This window comes from Ovis canadensis, chromosome 21 (assembly GCF_042477335.2).
Source record: "Ovis canadensis isolate MfBH-ARS-UI-01 breed Bighorn chromosome 21, ARS-UI_OviCan_v2, whole genome shotgun sequence".
Taxonomy (NCBI): Eukaryota; Metazoa; Chordata; class Mammalia; order Artiodactyla; family Bovidae; genus Ovis; species Ovis canadensis.
In genome coordinates this window covers 24745148-24764536 of record NC_091265.1, presented here as the reverse complement: position 1 = coordinate 24764536, position 19389 = coordinate 24745148, and the positions used below count along the sequence as shown (strand labels likewise).

Sequence of the window (19389 nt, the reverse complement as noted above, 5' to 3'; positions counted from 1 at the left end):
ATGCCTCCCGTGTGCTTAGTCGCTCAGTCATGTCCAACTCTTTGCGACCCCATGGACTGTAGCCTGCTAGGCTCTTCTGTTTATGGAATTCTCCAGGCAAGAATTCTGGAGTGGGTTGCCATTACCTTCTCCAGGGGATCTTCCGGACCTAGGGATCAAACCCATGTTTCCTACATTGCACGGGGATTCTTTAATGTCTAAGCCACCAGGGAAGGCCCCAATGACTTGTAAGGTGGGTAATATAATTCTGGTTATTTAATTTTATTTTTTTTATTGGGTATAATTGCTATCTGGCCATTTTTAGAGACAATTAAGCCACAGAGAAATGAAATAATTCACCAAGAGATCTGAACCTATGCAATATAACTCCAGAATCTGTGCTCTCAGCCATGATGCAAGATGGCTAGCTAGGTTATAGTTATGTGGACAGTAATGAATGACAGCAGAATAACAGCATTCTGGGGCTGGGGGAAGGTTGGGAAAAATGCTAGGCAGACCGCTGATATATGAACTGGTCCTTCCTGTCACACAGGCCTGGTTCCTGTCACAAGCAGAGTTCACAAGTGTTTGAGCACCAAGTGATCTCAGGAAGCTTGTTGCACACATGCCTACTTCCTGAAGCCTGAAATCAGTAAGCCAGGAAAAGGGTCTTTCATTCACACTTCACACAGAACGGTCTGGGAGAAAAACACTTAGGGACTGAAATTCCCAGCAAGGTGTGAAATTGAAAGTGTTAGTTGCTCAGTCGTGTCTGAGTCTTTGTGACTGCATGGACTGTCACCCGCCAGGCTCCTCTGTCCAATGGGATTCTCCAGACAAGAATACTGGAGTGGGGTGCCATGCCCTCCTCCAGGGGCTCATCCTGACCCAGGGACTGAACTGGCATCTCCTGCAGCTCCTGCACTGGGGGTGGTTTCTTTACAGCTGAGCCACTGGGGTAGCCCAGTGAGGTGTAAGCGGCAGCTGATTTCACAACCTTTAAGTTTTGGAGAGATAATGAGGGCACATGAGGCCCTGGCATGGAGTGGGGTGACAGAAATGACCTGGCAGGGGAATGATCCCCGGGCGAGGCGTCAGGTTCCTGGGTGTGAATGTCAGCTCTGCTGTTCATGAGCTATGTGACCTTGAGGAAGTCTTGTGACTTCTTGGGGCTTCAGCCTCTTCTTCCTCACCAAAGGCACTGGTCCATTACTATGCTCTAGAAGGCACTTTCAGGAAAGGGGGATTTATGCTTAGAATAGTCAGGATCTTAGCTCATTACGAGTGTAACGATTCCCTTACTAAGCAGCCACTAGTACACGTCTCTTCTCGATTCCGTATTCAGTGATGTCAAGTTGATAAGCTGCAATTGACCTTGGCGGGAGTATCTACATCATGAAATTGGCAAATGCTTTAGATCCTCACCCGATGGCCCCAGAACCAGTCCTTAAACACTTACCAGCACACCACTGTCTTTACCCATAAGCTGGGGAGCCTCCTTAGCCTTTCTCCCTAAGCACCTGCTGGAATGAGGGGCTCCCGTAATGAATAGGTCAGAGAGGTCCTCAGAAGCAAGCCCCCTCGAGCTCACAGGATCAGGCACATCCATCGCCCCCAGGTCTTCCCAGGCACGTGGGTGAGGCCCGTCTCGCTGGAAAGAACTGGAAAGGGGAGGATTCTGGACTTCGGTTTTTAAGGTTTAATATCTTTAGGAAGGCGAATTGCGTTTTGGACTAAGGAACTTTGGCTCTTAAGTGATAGAATGAGGATCTGAACTCAGGCTAGTTTTGTAGCCACTAAGCTTCAATACCTCTTAGCTATGGTGTAGCAGAGAGGTTCAAAGCACAGACTCTGGAGTTAACAGTGTTCAAATCCTGGCTGTGCCAAAATTCACAGCCACGAGACCTGCCAGGTCACTACCTTCTTTAGTAAGATGGGTAAAGCTGACCCTGTGCATACCACTGACTCTTCCTGTTGAAATGCCCACCAGGAGAAACCAGAGGGGAGGCGGGGCTCTCCCTAAACTTCCAATGGATGGCATCCCAGGTCTGCCCAAGGTGACTCTGTCCATTTCCCCTCTGCTCCACCACGTTCCTTTTATTCCAGGAACCTGGGCCACACACCACTTCCTTAACCCATCTGTCCCTTTATTTTTTACTATAGATTAAATTTTTTTTTTTACTTGGAGGGTAATTGCTTTACACTGTCGTGTTGGTTTCTGCCGTATGGCATGAATCAGCCGGAAGCACACACATGTCTCCTCCCCCTCAAACCTCTCTCCCACCCCCAGCCCCAGCCCACGCCTCTAGGTTGTCAGCGGGCGGTAGGTTGAGCTCTTCCACTGGCTGTCTATTTTATATATAGTAATGGATGTTTCAGCACTACTCTCTCAATTTGTGGCACTGTCCCCTTCCCCTGCTGTGTCCACAGTTCTCTACGTGTGCGCGTGCTCAGCTGTGTCTGACTCTTTGCATATATGCCTACATTTTTGCTCCCCTCCTTCCCACTGAGTGAAACCCTTCCTGGAACCCCACTGCTGAATGCTGACGTCCACTGGTACTACTGGTGCTTCCTGGGCTGACTCTGATTTCCTCACTTCTGGAAGGCCCAACCGGATCCCCCTGGTTGGAGTTCAGGCAACCTTCTCAGTCCTCCCAGGACACACGGACCATGGCTCGATCACAACAAGCCCTGTCCCTCAGGGAGACCATTGCCCTGTAGAAGGCAAGGCTGGGTCTGGGCTCTCTCGGAGCTCTCAGCCTTTCCTAGCTAGAGAGTGTCCAGATAACCGTCTGAGGATCGCGGGAGACAGCTGAGCCCGGCGCTGGGTGAGAGAACAGACGCCCGGCACTCACTTGTCCAGGTCACTCTGCTGCCGCTCGTAGTATCTCATGACCCGGAGGAGCTGGACATCCTGGCTCAGGAAGCAGGGCGGGATGAGGCCGTGGATCCCAAGCTGCAGCCTCTCTTCAAGTGTAAAGGCCATGCCCTGGGGAGAACAGGAAAGAAACGCACGCACGTAAGTGGGTGTGCAGGAAACCGGGTCCATCCCCAGATCGGCCCCAGGCACTGAGACTCAGCAGCGAGGTCCCGGGTGCAGAGCCCACCGCTGCCTTTTAAGTAGCCAGGCCATCCTGCGTCAGTCATTTTGGCTCTCCTGGAGTCTAGCTTCCTCTTAGAAAAACATGGAAAACATGTATATTGCCAGGGTTTTTCGGTTTATACTTCTTTTTAAAAATGTATTTTATTTTTAGAAGTTTTCTTTTTTAATATTTATTTATTTTTTGTTGTTCATTTGGCTGCACTGGATCTTAGTTGCAATGTGTGGGATTCGGTTCCTTGACCAGGGATTGAACCTGCACTGGGAGCATAGAGTCTTTGCCACTGGCTCTACAGGGAAGTCCCCAGAACAGTTTTAGATTTATAGAAAAATTGACAAGATAGTACTGAGTTCCCTTATATCTCCTCATCCAATTTGCCCTATTAGTAATATCTTCCATCCCCTTGGTATATTTGTTAGAATTAATGAATCAACAATGACACATTATTATTAAATAAAGTCCCTGGTTTATTCAGATTTCCTAGTTTTTTTTTTTCCCACCTGTTTCTTTTTTCATGTTCTTTTAGGATCTCATCCAGGATCCCACATTCCATGTAGTCATCAGGTCTCCTAAGGCTCCCCTTGGCTCTGACAGTTTCTCAGACCCTCCTTGGTTTTGATGACCTTGGAGTGTCTTGAGGAGGATTGCTCGGGTATTTTGCACACTCTCCCTGCACTGGAATTTGTGTCTTGCTTCTCTCATGGCAGAAGTGGGCTAATGGGTTTTGAGGAGGAAGACCACGGAGCGCCATTCTTATCGCTTCAGATCACGGCACATACGAGCAATACAACTTATCATTGCTGCTGTTGACCAAGTCCACGTGGCTGAAGGAGTGCTTGCCAGGTCCCTCCACTGTGAAGTTACGCCTTTCTTGGACTTCCTCTCCATAGGAGATTCGTCTCTTCTCCCTCACTTATTTATTTATTCAGCCATTTATTTATATTAGAATGAACTCATGGCTATTTGTTTTATGCTCTGGGTTATAATCCAATACTGTCTTATTTTTTTCACTCAAACTGTTCCAGCCATCAAAAACTTTTAGCTGGCCCTGTATCCCTTGAGGAGCTTCCCAGGTGGCTCTAGTGGTAAAGAACCCACCTGCCAATGCAGGAGACAAAAGAGACAGGAGTTCAATCTCTGGGTCGGGAAGATCCCCTGGAGGAAGGCATGACAACCCACTCCAGTATTCTTGCCTAGAGAATCCCACGGACAGAGGAGCCTGGTGAGCTACAGTCCATGGGTCGCAAAGAGTCAGACACAACTGAAGCGACTGCATGTGCATGGTAAGACTGTATTTAGCTTTTTAAGAAACTGCCAAACTGTTTTCTAAAGTGGCTGTAAAACTTTGCACTCCCACCAGCAATGAATGAGTTTCTGTTGTTCCACCTCCTCTCCAGCAATTGGTATTGTCAGTTCTAGAAATTTTAGTCTTTGTAATGGATATGTGTGTGTCTGTTAGTCCCTCAGTTGTGTCCGACTCTTTGAGACCCCATAGGATGTAGCCCACCATATGCAGTGGTATGTTATTATTGCTTGAATTTGTAACTCCTTATTAACATAGGATGTTGAACATTTTTTTTCATATGCTCATTTTTCACCTGTACATCTCCTTAGAGAGGTATTGTTCAAAAATTCTTGCCTTTTTTTTTACTCTTTTTTTTCTTATTGTTTAGTTTTAATAGTTCTTAGATCTGCAGTTTTAATGCAGTCCCTATCAAAATTTGAATGGCCTCTTTTACAGAAATAGGAAAGTCAATTTTCAGATTCATACGGAACAGCAAGGCATCCCGAGCAACCAAAACCATTTTTAAAAAGAATACTTCAAAACTTAATATAAAACTACAGTAATCAAAACAGTGTGGTACTGGCATAAGTACATACAGATCAATAGAAAAGAATCAAGAAATCAGAAATAAATCCATACATCTACGAACACTGGTTTTTGACAATGATGCCAATTCCATTTGGTGGAGAGAGAATAGTGTCTTCAAGAATGGATGCTGGGACAACTGGATCGCCACGTGCAGAAGAATTCAAGGGGATTCCTACTCCACACCAAAACAAAAATTAATTCAAGTGGATCAACAGCCTAAACATAAGAACTAAAATCATAAAGCTCTTACAGAAAACACAGGGGTAAATCTTAGTGACCTTGGGTTTGACTATGGATTCTTAGATATGCACCAAAGCAATGGCAACAAAGACAAAATTAGATTAACTGACTCCATCTAAAAGCTTTTGTGCATAAAGGAAACCTGCCAAGGAAGGGAAAAGACAGCCTACAAAATGAGAGAAAATATTTGGAAATCACAGGTCTAATAAGGGCTTAATATTCAGAATCTATAATTTCTACAACACACAACAAAAAGAAAAGCAACCCAAGTAAAAAATGGGCAAATGACTTAGAAATTTCTCCAAGGAAGATATACAAATGGCCAATAGCACAAGAAAAAATACACAGCATCATTAATCGTGGCTGTTTAGTTGCTAAATCTTGTCCGACTCTTTTGCAACCCCACAGACTGCAGCCTGCCAGGCTCCTCTGTCCATGGGATTTCCCAGGCAAAAATAGTACAGTGGGTTGCCATTTCCTTCTCTAGGGGCTCTTCCCCACCCGGGGAAGGAACCCACGTTTCCTGCATTGGCAAGTGGATTCTTTACCACTGACCCACCTGGAAAGCCTATCATTAGTCATTGTGTGTATAGTTAGTCACTCAGTCATGGCCGACTCTTTGTGACCCCATGGACTGCAGCCCACCAGCCTCTTCTGTCCAAGGGATTTTCCAGGCAAGGGTACTGGAATGGCTTGCCCTGCCCTCCTCCAGGGGATTCTCTTGACTCAGGTATCGAACCTGGGTCTCCTGCATTGCAGGCGGATGCTTTACTGTCTGAGCTAATAGGGAAGCCCATTAGCCATCAGGGAAAATAAAATCAAAACTACACTGAGATAACCATTTCACACCCACTAGGGTGGCTGTAATGAAAAAAATAAAATAACAGGTGTTGGTGAAGTTGTGGAGAAACTGAAACTCTTGTACATTACTGGTAGGAATGTAAAGTGCTGTAGCCTCTATAGGAAAATGACTTTGAATTTCTTCAAAAAGCTAAGCACAGAATTACCATATGACTCCCAAAATTCCATTCCAGAAACTGAAAGCAAGGACTTAAACAGATGTTCACTGCAGTATTATTCACCACAGCCAAAAGGTGGAATCAAAGTGTCCACCAACACATGAATGGATAAACAAAATGTGTATACGTACAATGAAAATTATTCAAACATAAAAAGGAAAGAAGTTCTGATACATGCTACTTCATTGGATGAACCTTGAAAACATTATGCTAAATGAAATAAGCCAGATACAAGAGGACAAATATTATATGATTCCACTTACAGGAAATACCTGGAATAGACAAATTCATCACAACAGAAAGTAGATTAGAGATTACTAAAGGCTGGGTGGTGGGGAAGCCATGGTGAGTTATTACTTAATGGTAACAGAGTTTCTCCTTAGGGCAATGAAAAAGTTTTGGGAATGGATGGTAACGATGGTTGCCCAACATTATGAATGTACTTACTGCCACTGAACTGTACACTTAAAAATGGTTTACCCAAACTTTGTTTTATATATATACCTGACCACACCTTAAAAAGTTAAAACCAGATTATCTCCAAAAATCACTGAGCTGTATCCTTAAAATGAGTGAATTGTATGGTATGTGAATTGTAACTCAATAAAGCTGTTTTAAAAGAATTCTTTGCATATTTTGGATACAAGTTCTGCATCAGATGTGTGTTTTGTAAATATTTCTTCCAGTCTGCAGCCTGTCTTTTCATTGTCTGACCAGTGTCTGTCACAGAATGGCCCTTTCCGGTTTGGGCACCGGCAGGGAGACATGGGGGATAAGTAAGACGTCATGGAATCTGCTCCCTGGCCCAGTTAAACCCTCTGGAGATGGTGTCTGCTGGCAGAAGTTGCAGGAACTGTTCTCGTAAGGGATACTGGGGGACATGAGCACTCCAACTGCCCTACCTTTATCCTGAAGTGATGAAGAGCAACACCCTGTGAAAAAAAAGACAACTCTTCCATTGTAGGACTCCGGGTGGCTCTGCTGAATGAGGGCTGCCCTAGAACTGCCTAGAAACCAGTGTAGGCTTCCTCAACCTTCTTACCCTGGCAGGGGCCGAAGCGCTGAGCCCCAGAGTGGCTCCATGGGCGGCAGACATTAACAAGAAAGGGACCAGAATCCCCAAGGTGGGGGGATTGTGTAGGGGACTGAGAACAGTCCTTAATTAACTAATTCAGTAATTAATACTGCTCTGATGACCCCCACTGTAGTCAAGGCTGATGATACCTGGGGCAATGCAGGTTAAGTCCTCTCTTCATAATGAGCCTCAGGTAATGAAGGTTCCCTGTAGAAGCGAAGGCTGTAGGTGATAAGTAAAAACTAACTGACACTTATGGCTGTCTAGCGTCCCCAGATTTCCTTGCAGAGGAGGAGCCTGAATGGGTAGGAAGCACCAACTCCTCTCATTCTTCCACCAGCTGGAAAATACCTCATCGACAATGAGTACAGTGCTTCTTCTTGTTTAGCCATGAAGTTGTGTCCGACTCTTTTGTGACCCCACGGACTGTAGCCCGCCAGGCTCCTCTGTCCATGGGATTTCCCAGGCAAGAATACTGGAGTGGGTTGCCGTTTCCTTCTCCAGGGGGTTTCCTGACTTGGGTCGAACACAGGTCTCCTGCATTGGCGGGCAGGTTCTTTACCATCGAGCCTTTACAGGGAATTTAACAATGACAGGGTGATTCAAGTCCATATACTGATCATCCCACCTAGCTGATGCTATCATCAGTGCTAAGAAAAGGACCAATAAATACCCAACCTCACTCCATCCTTAACAATCACCTTGTGAGGAGGTTTTTGTACCCTCTACTGTACAGAGGACACAATTGAGCACAAGACGTTAGTTGATGCTCCTGAAGTTGAACAGCTATTGACCCATATTTTATCGTTTCTTAAACCAGGATGCATCTTACAACCATCTGGTGTGATAACTTTTTTCCTGATGATTTCTTTGACTAGAGGTAAGTGACAGAACCAAGAGTTGATCACAGGCTGCATTTTTTTTTTTTCAAAAAAACTGGGGTGTAGTTACTTTACAATGCTGTGTTAGCTTCTGCTGCACGATGAAGTGCATCAGCTATATGCGTGCATATATCTCCTCCCTCTTGGGCGGCTCTCCTGCCCCCGCACCATCCCACCCCTCTAGGTCACCATGGAACACCAAGCTGAGCTCCCTGAGCTGCACAGCAGCTCCCCACTAGCCATCTGTCTTACACATGGCAATGCACACACATCAGTTCCAGTCTCCCAGCTCATCCCCCTCCTCGTGTCCACACGTCTGTTTCTTCTTTCCGCGTCTCTATTCAGGAGCGGCTGCAGCTTTGCCGCTTATATAGTGTTCACCCTGCCAGGACCTTGGTGAGATGGACCTCAGAAAATGTGAGCTGGGATGGTGCGGGTGAAGGAAGGGTGGGGAAAAAAAGAGAAATAGAGGGGAAAAGTAAATAAAAGTTAGATTCCATGGCTATTCCCAATTCCTCTTCCTTTTTGTTTTGTAACTTGGGAATCTCTGAAACTACGAGTTCTGGGCTGTGGTTATGTTTTTATAAAGGAGCAATGATGACGCAGCTTATAAAAATCCTGAGCCCCGTTCCTCCTCTCAGAACTGCTGGAACTGTATGAAAAACCTATCTTAGGAGAGGCTCAGCTCTGAGAATATGACTCATGGCACTTTGCAAAGCACTCTGGGCACATAAAATTCCTACTGTTTTCTTCATCAAAGCCCAAAGTCACCAGTTCGCAAATTCCCTGTGCTGGCCATCACCTCTGCAAGCTTGGTATGACACCAAGGTCCCTGATTCTTTTTCAGGAAACAACTTGTACTTTCACTAAACACTATTAGGCAGGTGAGTCTTTACTGGTTTAGTAAAGACTGGAATTGTCTTTCCTTGGACCCAGGATCCCAGGCAGGCCAGGACATTTAATTATGACATCATCTTTGTTAATGACCACTTGGCTTTTAATAACAGCTCAAGTCTCTCTACAGGCTGTTTCTCTTGGCTTACTGCCACCAACTTCTTTGGTATTTCAGGAAAAAGTATGACTGTTTAGCAATGGTAATTTCAGGGATTTTTTAAAAAAAAACCAAAAACTTCTATAAGCTTCTTTTCACCATGAAAGTAATGTTAAGGCAACCTCAGATTTACAAGTTTGCAGAGAAGAAATGCAGGTATTTTAGCTTTACTGTGTACTTTTAGCTTCCAAAATAGGACGGGCACAAAATGACTCATTAGGGTGTAAGGAAAAAGTATTAGAGCTCTACAAGAGAAAGCACTCAGGCTCTTGATAATTTCCATAAGGGATACCAGGAGTCCTAAGGTAGGAGTAAGGTTTGTACAACATGGAGAAGTTGATAGTGGTGGGGGTGGGGGCTAGGGGGTAGTCCTTAAGCCTTACTGCACTGAGAATTTATGGCTTCTGTGTGCCTAGCCAAGTAAAGTATTGCCTCATATTATCCAGTTTTTGTTGTTGTTGTTAAAGATTATTTTATTTGATTTTTTGGCTGCACTGGGTCTTCACTGCTGCATGCAGGCTTTCTCTGCTTGCGCTGAGCAGGCTTTCTCTGGTTGCGCTGAGCAGCCTTTCTCTGCTTGCGCTGAGCAGGACTTTCTCTGGTTGCGCTGAGCAGGACTTTCTCTGCTTGCACTGAGCAGGACTTTCTCTGCTTGCGCTGAGCAGCCTCTCTCTGCTTGCACTGAGCAGCCTTTCTCTGGTTGGGGTCCTGGGGCTTCTCACTGTTGTGGCTTCTCTTGTGGCTCCAGGTCCACAGGCTTCAGGAGTCGCAGCACGTGGGCTTGGCTTTTGGGCTTAGTTGCTTGCGGCATGTGGGATCTTCCTGGACCAAGGATTTAACTGGTGTCCCTTGCATCGCAAGGCAGACTCTTAACCACTGGACCACCAGGGAAGTTTTATCATCAAGTTTTAACACAGTCTTCAAAATAGGACAAGTGGGTTTTGAAAAATGTCTGATTCTCTTAGCAGAAAGCGACCTTGGGGTGTTTAGCTACAACACTCCTGTAGGAATCTACCAGTTGTGACTTTTTTGAAATATCTGAATTGCTACAGAGCCGCTTCTCTGACTACTTCCCCCAGCCAGGTGCCCCTCCCAACCTGCTCTGGCTTCTCCCAGGGAATCTTTGGCACCTCCCCAAGATCAACAAACAAAGGGTTAACGTTTGGCAGAGTGGGTGGCTTCAACATCCTGCTCTAGCAGGAAAGGTCTGGGACTGTTTTTATTGGTCGGTGCCTACACTGAGGCAGGGTTAAGCTTTCAACCATCACCCCTGACTTTACCTATCTGATCATCTTCCCTGAATGAGCATCTCTGGCCCAGCTGCTGAATTCCACTTGTAGGCTCAACCCAGGACAAAACTTATTGGCATCAGAGACTGGCACCTGAGATAAGACATTTAAATAGATTCCAGCATCAAATACTCTGGAGAAGGGAATGGCAACCCACTCCAGTAATTTTGCCTGGAAAATCCCATGGACAGAGGAGCCTGGTGGGCTCCATCGTCACAGGAGTCGGACATGACTTAGCAGCTGAGCACGCACACCATCAAGTGGCTTGAAGGCAGTGAGCCTGTCAGGCCCGGCCCCGCCCCAGCCTCCTGCTCTCCTGAGACCCAGGCTTCCCAGTGCCCAGCTCCTCAAAAACTAAGCTTTCCCGACAGGAGGGCTCCCTGCCCCTCTCGGCAATCTGCCTATTTCCTCCGGCTCCAGAGTCCTGCTGTGCACCTGACACTCTCGTTTCATTCATTGTTCAAGCATTTATGAGCTCCTACTTTGCGCCAAGGTGCACCCCGTTAGGCAGCCCGAAAAGAAATGCGCTTCTGGGTCGACCAGCAAAGACACGTGGATTAACGTGTACAGGCAATCCAGAGCCTCCGCCTCGCACAGGACACTTCTCCAACCTAAGAAATGGGATGTCGGCCATGTCACGTGCGGTGGGATTCACTGAAATACTGGTGTGAAATGCTCGGCACGGGTACTGGCACACAGGAAGTGCTCAGGGAACACCACATATTCTCCTTATTACCACTGTTATCTGTTCATGGGGCAGGGTGACACAGGAGAGTTCAGGAGCAATACTGGAGACAGCCCTGGAGGGTGGTTGGGAGCTCCTCCAGCAGAGGGGTGGCTGAAGGGACGCCACCACATCCAGCGTAATCACGCCTCCAATGGCTCAGGCCAGGCTCCTGCCTCTGCAGCTCCCTGCGCTCCCCACACCAAACTGCCCCCCGCCCCCAGCAGATGCGCTCACTCTGCCTGTCACACTCTGGTCCACACCAGGACCCCTGCCCAGTGTGCTCTGAAGCGTTCCTCTCCCATCTTCCAATCCCCAGTTGAGGCCACCTCCTCCAGGAGGTCTTCCCTGATACCCTACCTCATTCAGCTCTCCCCTCTCTCTTAGAGTCGGTGCCATACATTTTAGCACATGAAGGGCATTTCCTGCTTGGTTTCTCAAGCATCAGTTAATTAACAAATGTGGGGTAGTGTGAACTAGACACCTGGAAGCAGCTAATACAGGCTGAAGCACAAAAATATCATCACCAATAACAATAACAAGAGCACCCACGGGGTTAGGTCGGGCACTGAGATAGGTACTTTGTACAAGCCAGGCTTCAGCAATACATGAACCATGAACTCCCTGATGTTCAAGCTGGTTTTAGAAAAGGCAGAGGAACCAGAGAGCAAATTGCCAACATCCACTGGATCATGGAAAAAGCAAGAGAGTTCCAGAAAACCATCTATTTCTGCTTTATTGACTATGCCAAAGCCTTTGACTGTGTGGATCACAATGATCTGTGGAGAATTCTGAAGGAGATGGGAATACCAGACCACCTAACCTGCCTCTTGAGAAATCTGTATGCAGGTCAGGAAGCAATAGTTAGAACTGGACATGGAACAACAGACTGGTTCCAAATAGGAAAAGGAGTGCATCAAGGCTGTATATTGTCACCCTGCTTAGTTAACTTATATGCAGACTACATCATGAGAAACGCTGGACTGGAAGAAACACAAGCTGGAATCAAGATTGCTGGGAGAAATATCAATAACCTCAGATATGCAGATAACACCACCTTATGGCAGAAAGTGAAGCGGAGCTAAAAAGCCTCTTGATGAAAGTGAAAGTGGAGAGTGAAAAAGTTGGCCTAAAGGTCAACATTCAGAAAACGAAGATCATGGCATCTGGTCCCATCACTTCATGGCAAATAGATGGGGAAACAGTGGAAACAGTGTCAGACTTTATTTTGGGGGTCTCCAAAATCACTGCAGATGGTGACTGCAGCCATGAAATTAAAAGACGCTTACTCTTTGGAAGAAAAGTTATGACCAACCTAGATAGTATATTCAAAAGCAGAGACATGACTTTACCGACTAAGGTCCGTCTAGCCAAGGCTACGGTTTTTCCAGTGGTCATGTATGGATGTGAGAGTTGGACTGTGAAGAAGGCTGAGTGCTGAAGAATTGATGCTTTTGAACTGTGGTGTTGGAGAAGACTCTTGAGGGTCCCTTGGATTGCAAGGGGATCCAACCAGTCCATTCTGAAGGAGATCAACCCTGGGATTTCTTTGGAAGGAATGATGCTAAAGCTGAAGCTCCAGTACTTTGGCCACCTCATGCGAAGAATTAACTCATTGGAAAAGACTCTGATGATGGGAGAGATTGGGGGCAGGAGGAGAAGGGGATGACCGAGGATGAGATGGCTGGATGGCATCACGGACTCGATGGACGTGAGTCTGAGTGAACTCCGGGAGATGGTGATGGACAGGGAGGCCTGGCGTGCTGCGATTCATGGGGTCGCAAAGAGTGGGACACGACTGAGCGACTGAACTGAACTGAACCGATCGTCTCATTTAATCCCCACCACAACCCTGAATTAACAATCCTATGATGTTATCCCCATTTTATGGACTAGAAAACTGAGGCTAGAAAGGTAGTTAGGCAAGGTCACACAGCAGGTGGATGGAAGAACCAGGAGCGGAACCCAGATCCATGTGCTTCCAAAGTTTACACTCTGCTCTGAACTGCTCCTGAGAGTGGCCAGGTTAAACAGTTTGTTGACTGCGTTGAGCTTCCCTGGTGGCTCAGACAGTAAAGAATCTGCCTGCAATGTGGGAGACCTGGGTTCAGTCCCTGGGTTGGGAAGATTCCCTGGAGAAGGGAATGGCTAGCCACTTCAAGTATTCTTGCCTGGAAAATTCTACAGAGAGAAGAGACTGGTGGGCTACAGTCCATGGGGTCGCAAAGAGGTGGACACGACTGTGCAACCAACACTTTTGACTGAGTTGACTTTGATTTGATTGGAGATGGAATTATTCTGCTTCTCCAAATACAGCCAGTTACCTTAGTGGTTTAGCCACTGCTCCTCTGTGTTAGCACCGGGCCCATCAGCCTATGAGAAGAGCAGGTGTGCTTGTGCCTCTGGGATTGTGTGCTTGGCCCATGACATACATGTACCCAGTTTCCTTGGAGCAGTGCTGCTGCTGGAAGGAGGGATTAGCAGACACACGTGTAACAGCAAAGGTTTCTGTCCCACCACCATTACGTCATGCTTTGGGCTGCAGGCTTATGCTGTGGCCCGCTTCCTCCACCAATCAGCTGCAACAGCAGAGAGGAGCCACGGCGGGGGACAGTCAGCTGCGAAACTGTACAATTAAAGCTGATTAGCTGTTAGGGCACTGGAAGGCATTTCCTCCTGCTCTTGCCTAATTTTTTATGACTCTGCTTGGGTGAGGGTGACATGGATTCCCACTGGCGATAGGAAGTGAGATGACTGTGGCTGCTGCTCTCTGACTGAACCCCAGGTTTATGAAGGCCCCTGGGCATTCCTTTGAGATGGATATTTGGGGGGCTTCAGAAGCACAAGCATCGGGAAGTCTTAGCAGACACAGACCTGAGAATGGCCTTCCTCCCAGACACACTTCTGCGAACAGGGGCAAAATCACAGATCCAGAAACACATTATAAATGCCCAAAAGGAGAGTGGAAGATACATTGCTCCTGAGTGCTGAGAACGAACCCTAAACAAGTTTTGGGCTCAAAGACTGGGCTTTGGTGCCGCAGGCTGCAAGGGTACAGAGGCTGCCTGGCTACAAGGTGCACACAGGGGCACGTCTTGTTCTGCGGGACCTACAGTTCCGTCTCCCTTCCGTGGGACGACCAGGACAGGGAGGTGCTGCCCTCACACAGCCCGTGTCAGCGGGGGGACCGAAAGACCAAAGCGCTAAGGCCCTCCACCCCCCAGCTGTGTGATTCTGGGGGCAGTGACCTCATCTCTCTGAATCTGCTGACACAACTGAATGGTTGTGCCGATCGAGTAAGAACACTGATGTTGGGATCTCTGTAAATGCAAAGGTGTGGCAGGATCTAGGAGTTTTGTCCTACCTGAACAAGGGAACAGAGGGGGATAGCGGGAAGGCTTATGAATCACTCTGTTGGCAAAATTCCCTGTGGCGTTTGAATGCTTCATGGCCCGCTCTTCCCAAGAGGCTATTATTTAAAATTTAAATACTATTGCTCTTGGCACCCCGTTGGCCCTCTAACTCAGCTAACCCTCAACAGAGGATGGGCACAGGAAGGTGATGGGCAGGGGAGCTGCTGAGGGCCAGGGAGCACCACTTCCTTCCTCCAGCAGCACAGTGGCTCCTTGACCCGCCCAACCTGGGAAGACTGGGTCATAATGTGAACTACGACCTGGAGAGTAAAACACACACTGAACAGCCATTGTATCAGCACACGCATGCCTGGTGCATGCTGACACTTGGGTGGGGATGCCAGAGCCGGACGTGAGAGCGAGCAAGGACAAGCTCAACTTACAGGGCAGCTGTCCAGCAGATGACTGTTAACCCGTTCCACCCTGGGGTTAACTGAACCCTCCTCCTCCTCCTCCTCCCGGGCCTTGAGCTCAGCTCTGCACCCCATCAGGTGGAGCAGGAGGAGATCATTTCGTCCTGGAGACAGATGACCGATGTGCACACAGGCGATCAGGGTACTCCGTCTCCTCTGTGGTGACAGAGGAAGACAGGAATTGTAGGTCCACAGTCACTGTGGACTGACTTTATAACAACTGTTTATAGTGATGGCTTCCTTAGGTTGTATGAAGTGATTGCATTTCCTTTGTTATATTTGACAATCACAAAACCCCAAAAGAATATCCTGATGACAGCGGTTCCTGAATTTTGCTACCTAGCAGAACCACTAATGCATGCATGCTAAGTCACTTCAGTTGTGCCTGACTCTTTGTGACCCTATGGACTGTAGCCCTCCAGGCTCCTCTGTCCATAGGATTCTCCAGGCAAGAAGACTCGAGTGGCTTGCCATGCCCTCCTCTGGGGGATCTTCCTGACCCAGGGATTGAACCTGCATCTCTTACGCCTTCTACATTGGCACACGGGTTCTTTACAACTAGGGCCATCTGGGAAGCCCCAGAACCACTAAGGGGCTATTAAATGCCCAGGTCACACCCCATATCCATTAAGTCATAATTCTGGGAATGGGAAGCCTGTTGAAGAGTTTTTAGAGGTCCACAGGTGAGTCCAAGGTACAGCAATAGGGAACCACTGCCCTAGAGGTAGGCTATGAAAGTGCTTTGTTCATTTTGTAGACAGTAACTGGGAGGCTAACAGAGTTTAATAATGTACCTAAATTTAAGACCCTAACAGCACCTTGGGATAGGACTTGAACCTTGAATTCCACTCCATATTGTTGTCAATTCATTTACATAATCATGCATTTAACAAGCACGTTTGGAGGACCAGCCATGTAGAAGGCACCAGACATATGAGAGACCAAATAGACACGGCCCCTGCTGCCAAGGAGTTTCAGTGTCGTCATCTTTCTAGCCAAACCAGGGCACTCTGCACCCCTTGATACTTTGGAATCAATTCAGAAGTAAGCAGACTAGTTCAGTGCCTGGCAGGCTGTGGTGCTCAGCAAAACAGTGCTAATGGTATTTTTGTTGGCGTTCTGGCCTGTAGTGTGCAGATGACCCATAACAGGCCATGGAGGAGGGAGATGAGGTTTTGAAGGTACCAGTCCTCAATTCAAATTGGGACTCTTCCTTCACCAGCTGTGTGATCCTCAATAATATTCTTAACATCTCTGAGCCTCAATTTGCTCATCTATAGAGTGAATATACTAATCTGTTGTTCCTGTTATTGTTCAGTCACTCAGTCGTGTCCGACTCTTTGTGACCCCACGGACTGCAGCACGCCAGGCTTCCCTGTCCTTCACCATCATCTGAAGTTTGTCCAAACTCATGTCCATTGAGTCAGTGATGTTATCCTACCGTCTCATTCTCTGTCGCCCTTTTCTCCTCCTGCCTTCAATCTTTCCCAGCATCAGGGTCTTTTCCAAAGAGTCAGCTCTTCACACCAGGTGGCCAAAGTATTGGGAGTTTCAGCTTTAGCTGGTTTCTTCCAGGGAATCTTCAGGGTTGATTTCCCTTAGGATTGACTGGTTGGATCTCCTTGCTGTCCGAGGGAATCTCAAGAGTCTCTCCAGCACCACAGTTTTCGACAGCATCAATTCTTTGGTGTTCAGCCTTCTTTATGGTTCAACTCTCACACCGGTACACAACTACTGGGAAAACCATAGCCCTGACCTTGTCAAACAAAGTATCACCTTTGTCAGTAAAGTGATGTCTTTGCTTTTGAAAATACTGTTTAGGTTTGTCATAGCTTTTCTTCCAAGGAGCAAGCATCTTTTAATTTCACAGCTGCAGTCACCATCTGCAATGATTTTAGAGCCCAAGAAAATAGTCTGTCACTATTTTCATTTTTTCCCCATCTATTTGCCATGAAGTGATGGGACTGGATGCCATGATCTTAGTTTTCTGAATGTTGAACTCTAAGCCAGCTTTTTCACTCTCCTCTTTCACTTTCATCAAGAGGCTCTTTCGTTCCTCTTCACTTTCTGCCATAAGGGTGGTGTCATCTGCGTATCTGAGGTTATTGATATTTCTCCCAGCAATCTTGATTCCAGCTTGTGCTTCCTCCAGCCCAGCGTTTCTCATGATGTACTCTGCATATAAGTTAAATAAACAGGGTGACAATATACAGCCTTGACGTACTCCTTTCCCAGTTTTGAAGCAGTTTCTTGTTCCATGCCTGGTTCTAACTGTTGCTTCTTGACCTGCGTACAGGTTTCTCAGGAGGCAGGTAAGGTGGTCTGGCAGTCCTATCTCTTGAAGAATTTTCCAGTTTGTTATGATCCACACAAAGGTTTTAGCATAGACAATGAAGCAGAAGTAGATGTTTTTCTGGAATACCATTGCTTTTTCAATAATTCAGTGGATGTTAGCAATTTGATCTCTGGTTCTTCTGCCTTTTCTGAACCCAGCTTGTACATCTGGAAGTTCAGTTCACGTACTGTTGAAGCCTAGCTTGAAGGGTTTTGAGCATTATTTTGCTAGCATGTGAAATGAGTGCACTCGTGAGGTATTTTGAATATTCTTCGGCACTGCCCTTCTTTGGGATTGAAATGAAAATTGACCTTGTCCAGTCCTGTGGCCACTGCTCAACTTTCCAAATTTGCTGCCATATTGAGTGCAGCACTTTCTCAAAATCATCTTTTAGGATTTGAATTCCAGCTCAGCTGGAACTACATCACCTCCACTAGCCTTTTTCGTGGTAATGCTTCCTAAGGCCCACTTGACTTCACATTCCAGGATGTCTGGCTCTAGGCGAGTGATCGCACCATCGTGGTTATCTGGGTCATTAAGACCTTTTTGGAGCAGTTCTTCTATGTACTCTTGCCACCTCTTCTTAATATCTTCTGCCTCTGTTAGGGCCAAACCATTTCTGTCCTTTATTGTGCCCATCTTTTTAGGAAACATTCCCTTTGTATCTCTAATTTTTTTGAAGAAATCTCTAGCTTTTTCTATTCTATTGTTTTCCTCTATTTCTTTGCGTTGTTCACTTAAGAAGACTTTCTTATCTCTCCTTGCTATTCTTTGGAACTCTGCATTCAAATGGGTATATCTTTCCTTTTCTCCTTTGCTTTCCAGTTCTCTTTTTTTCTCAGCTATTTGTAAGACCTCCTTAGACAACCATTTTGCCTTTTTGCATTTCTTTTTCTTGGGGATGGTTTTAGTCACCACCTTCGGTACAATGTCATAAACCTCCATCCACAATTCAGGTACTCTACCAGATCTAATCCCTTGAACCTATTTGTCACTTCCATTGTATAACCATAAGGGATTTGATATCAGAAGTTAGCAGTGAGAACTAACTGACTGCAGTGAGAACTAACTGAAGCCTCCAGCGTGGTGGTCAGCACATCTGAGGTCCTCAGTAAACACAGCTGTGGCCAGGTCCCTGCCCGATGCTGAGTGCGGTGGGGAATACGGGGGGCTGGAACCTGGTGCTCCTGAGAGGACCAGCAAGCCAGAGCGTGCGTAGAATGCCTCATCCTATTTACCCTTCTAACCTCTACCATCAGCCCATTTTGTTCACCCTCCTTGGTACTCAGTGTTGGGACATCATTTACTTGCAAGCTAAGGATAAGTGTCCAGTAAATTTTCATCAGGGATGGAGACCAAATGCAAATCTAAAATTAGTGAGAGGAACTCAAAGGGGACTGGTTCTTGCTGTTCAAGTCACATCTGACTCTGCGACCCCATACACTGCCGGGTTTCCCTGTCCTTCACTGTCTCTCAGAGTGGACTGGACTGAAAGTTAAAGGCTGAAGTACTGGGACTGCTTTCTGAACTGTAGTTCCACTTTTAAATTAGATTTATATTAAAAGAAAGGGAAAGGAAAACGCAGGCCATGTGAGTTTCCCTTCTTACCAGCGATTAGTTTCTACCATCAACATTAAATTGTTTCTCTATTCCCTTATGAGATAGAATCTAATCCTTGCACTTAATGAACCTGAGAGGCTCTTTAAAACTTTCTCATTTCATAAACATGATTAGCTCTGGGACCTCTGTGCTGAGGGACTACAGGTGCTTAATCAAATTGCCCTTTTCCACTGGCAATTTCCTAAACGGTAACTGGAATTCTTGCACATGTGGCCTGGCTGCTACAGAGCGACCCTGAAGGAAGCGAGAGATTCGCAGAGGACTCCAAGGGTGACCTTTCCTCCAAATTTCCAAAATAAACCGCTCTATGCCCAAGGCTATATTTAGTGCCATTAGCTACCAGACTCTTCTGAAACCTATATCCTGTGATAAGTAC

General features: G+C 46.6%; 1 protein-coding gene across 4 annotated transcripts in view; it reads right to left on the bottom strand.

The window, feature by feature from the left end:
- Positions 1-19389, bottom strand: part of ME3 (malic enzyme 3) — a 235287-nt gene that overhangs the window by 123114 nt on the left and 92784 nt on the right. For all 4 annotated transcript variants that reach the window (XM_069564842.1, XM_069564844.1, XM_069564843.1 and 1 more), the window contains exon 3: positions 2835-2968. In XM_069564842.1, the coding sequence (XP_069420943.1) occupies positions 2835-2968 (134 nt within the window). The remainder of the gene's footprint in view (positions 1-2834; positions 2969-19389) is intronic.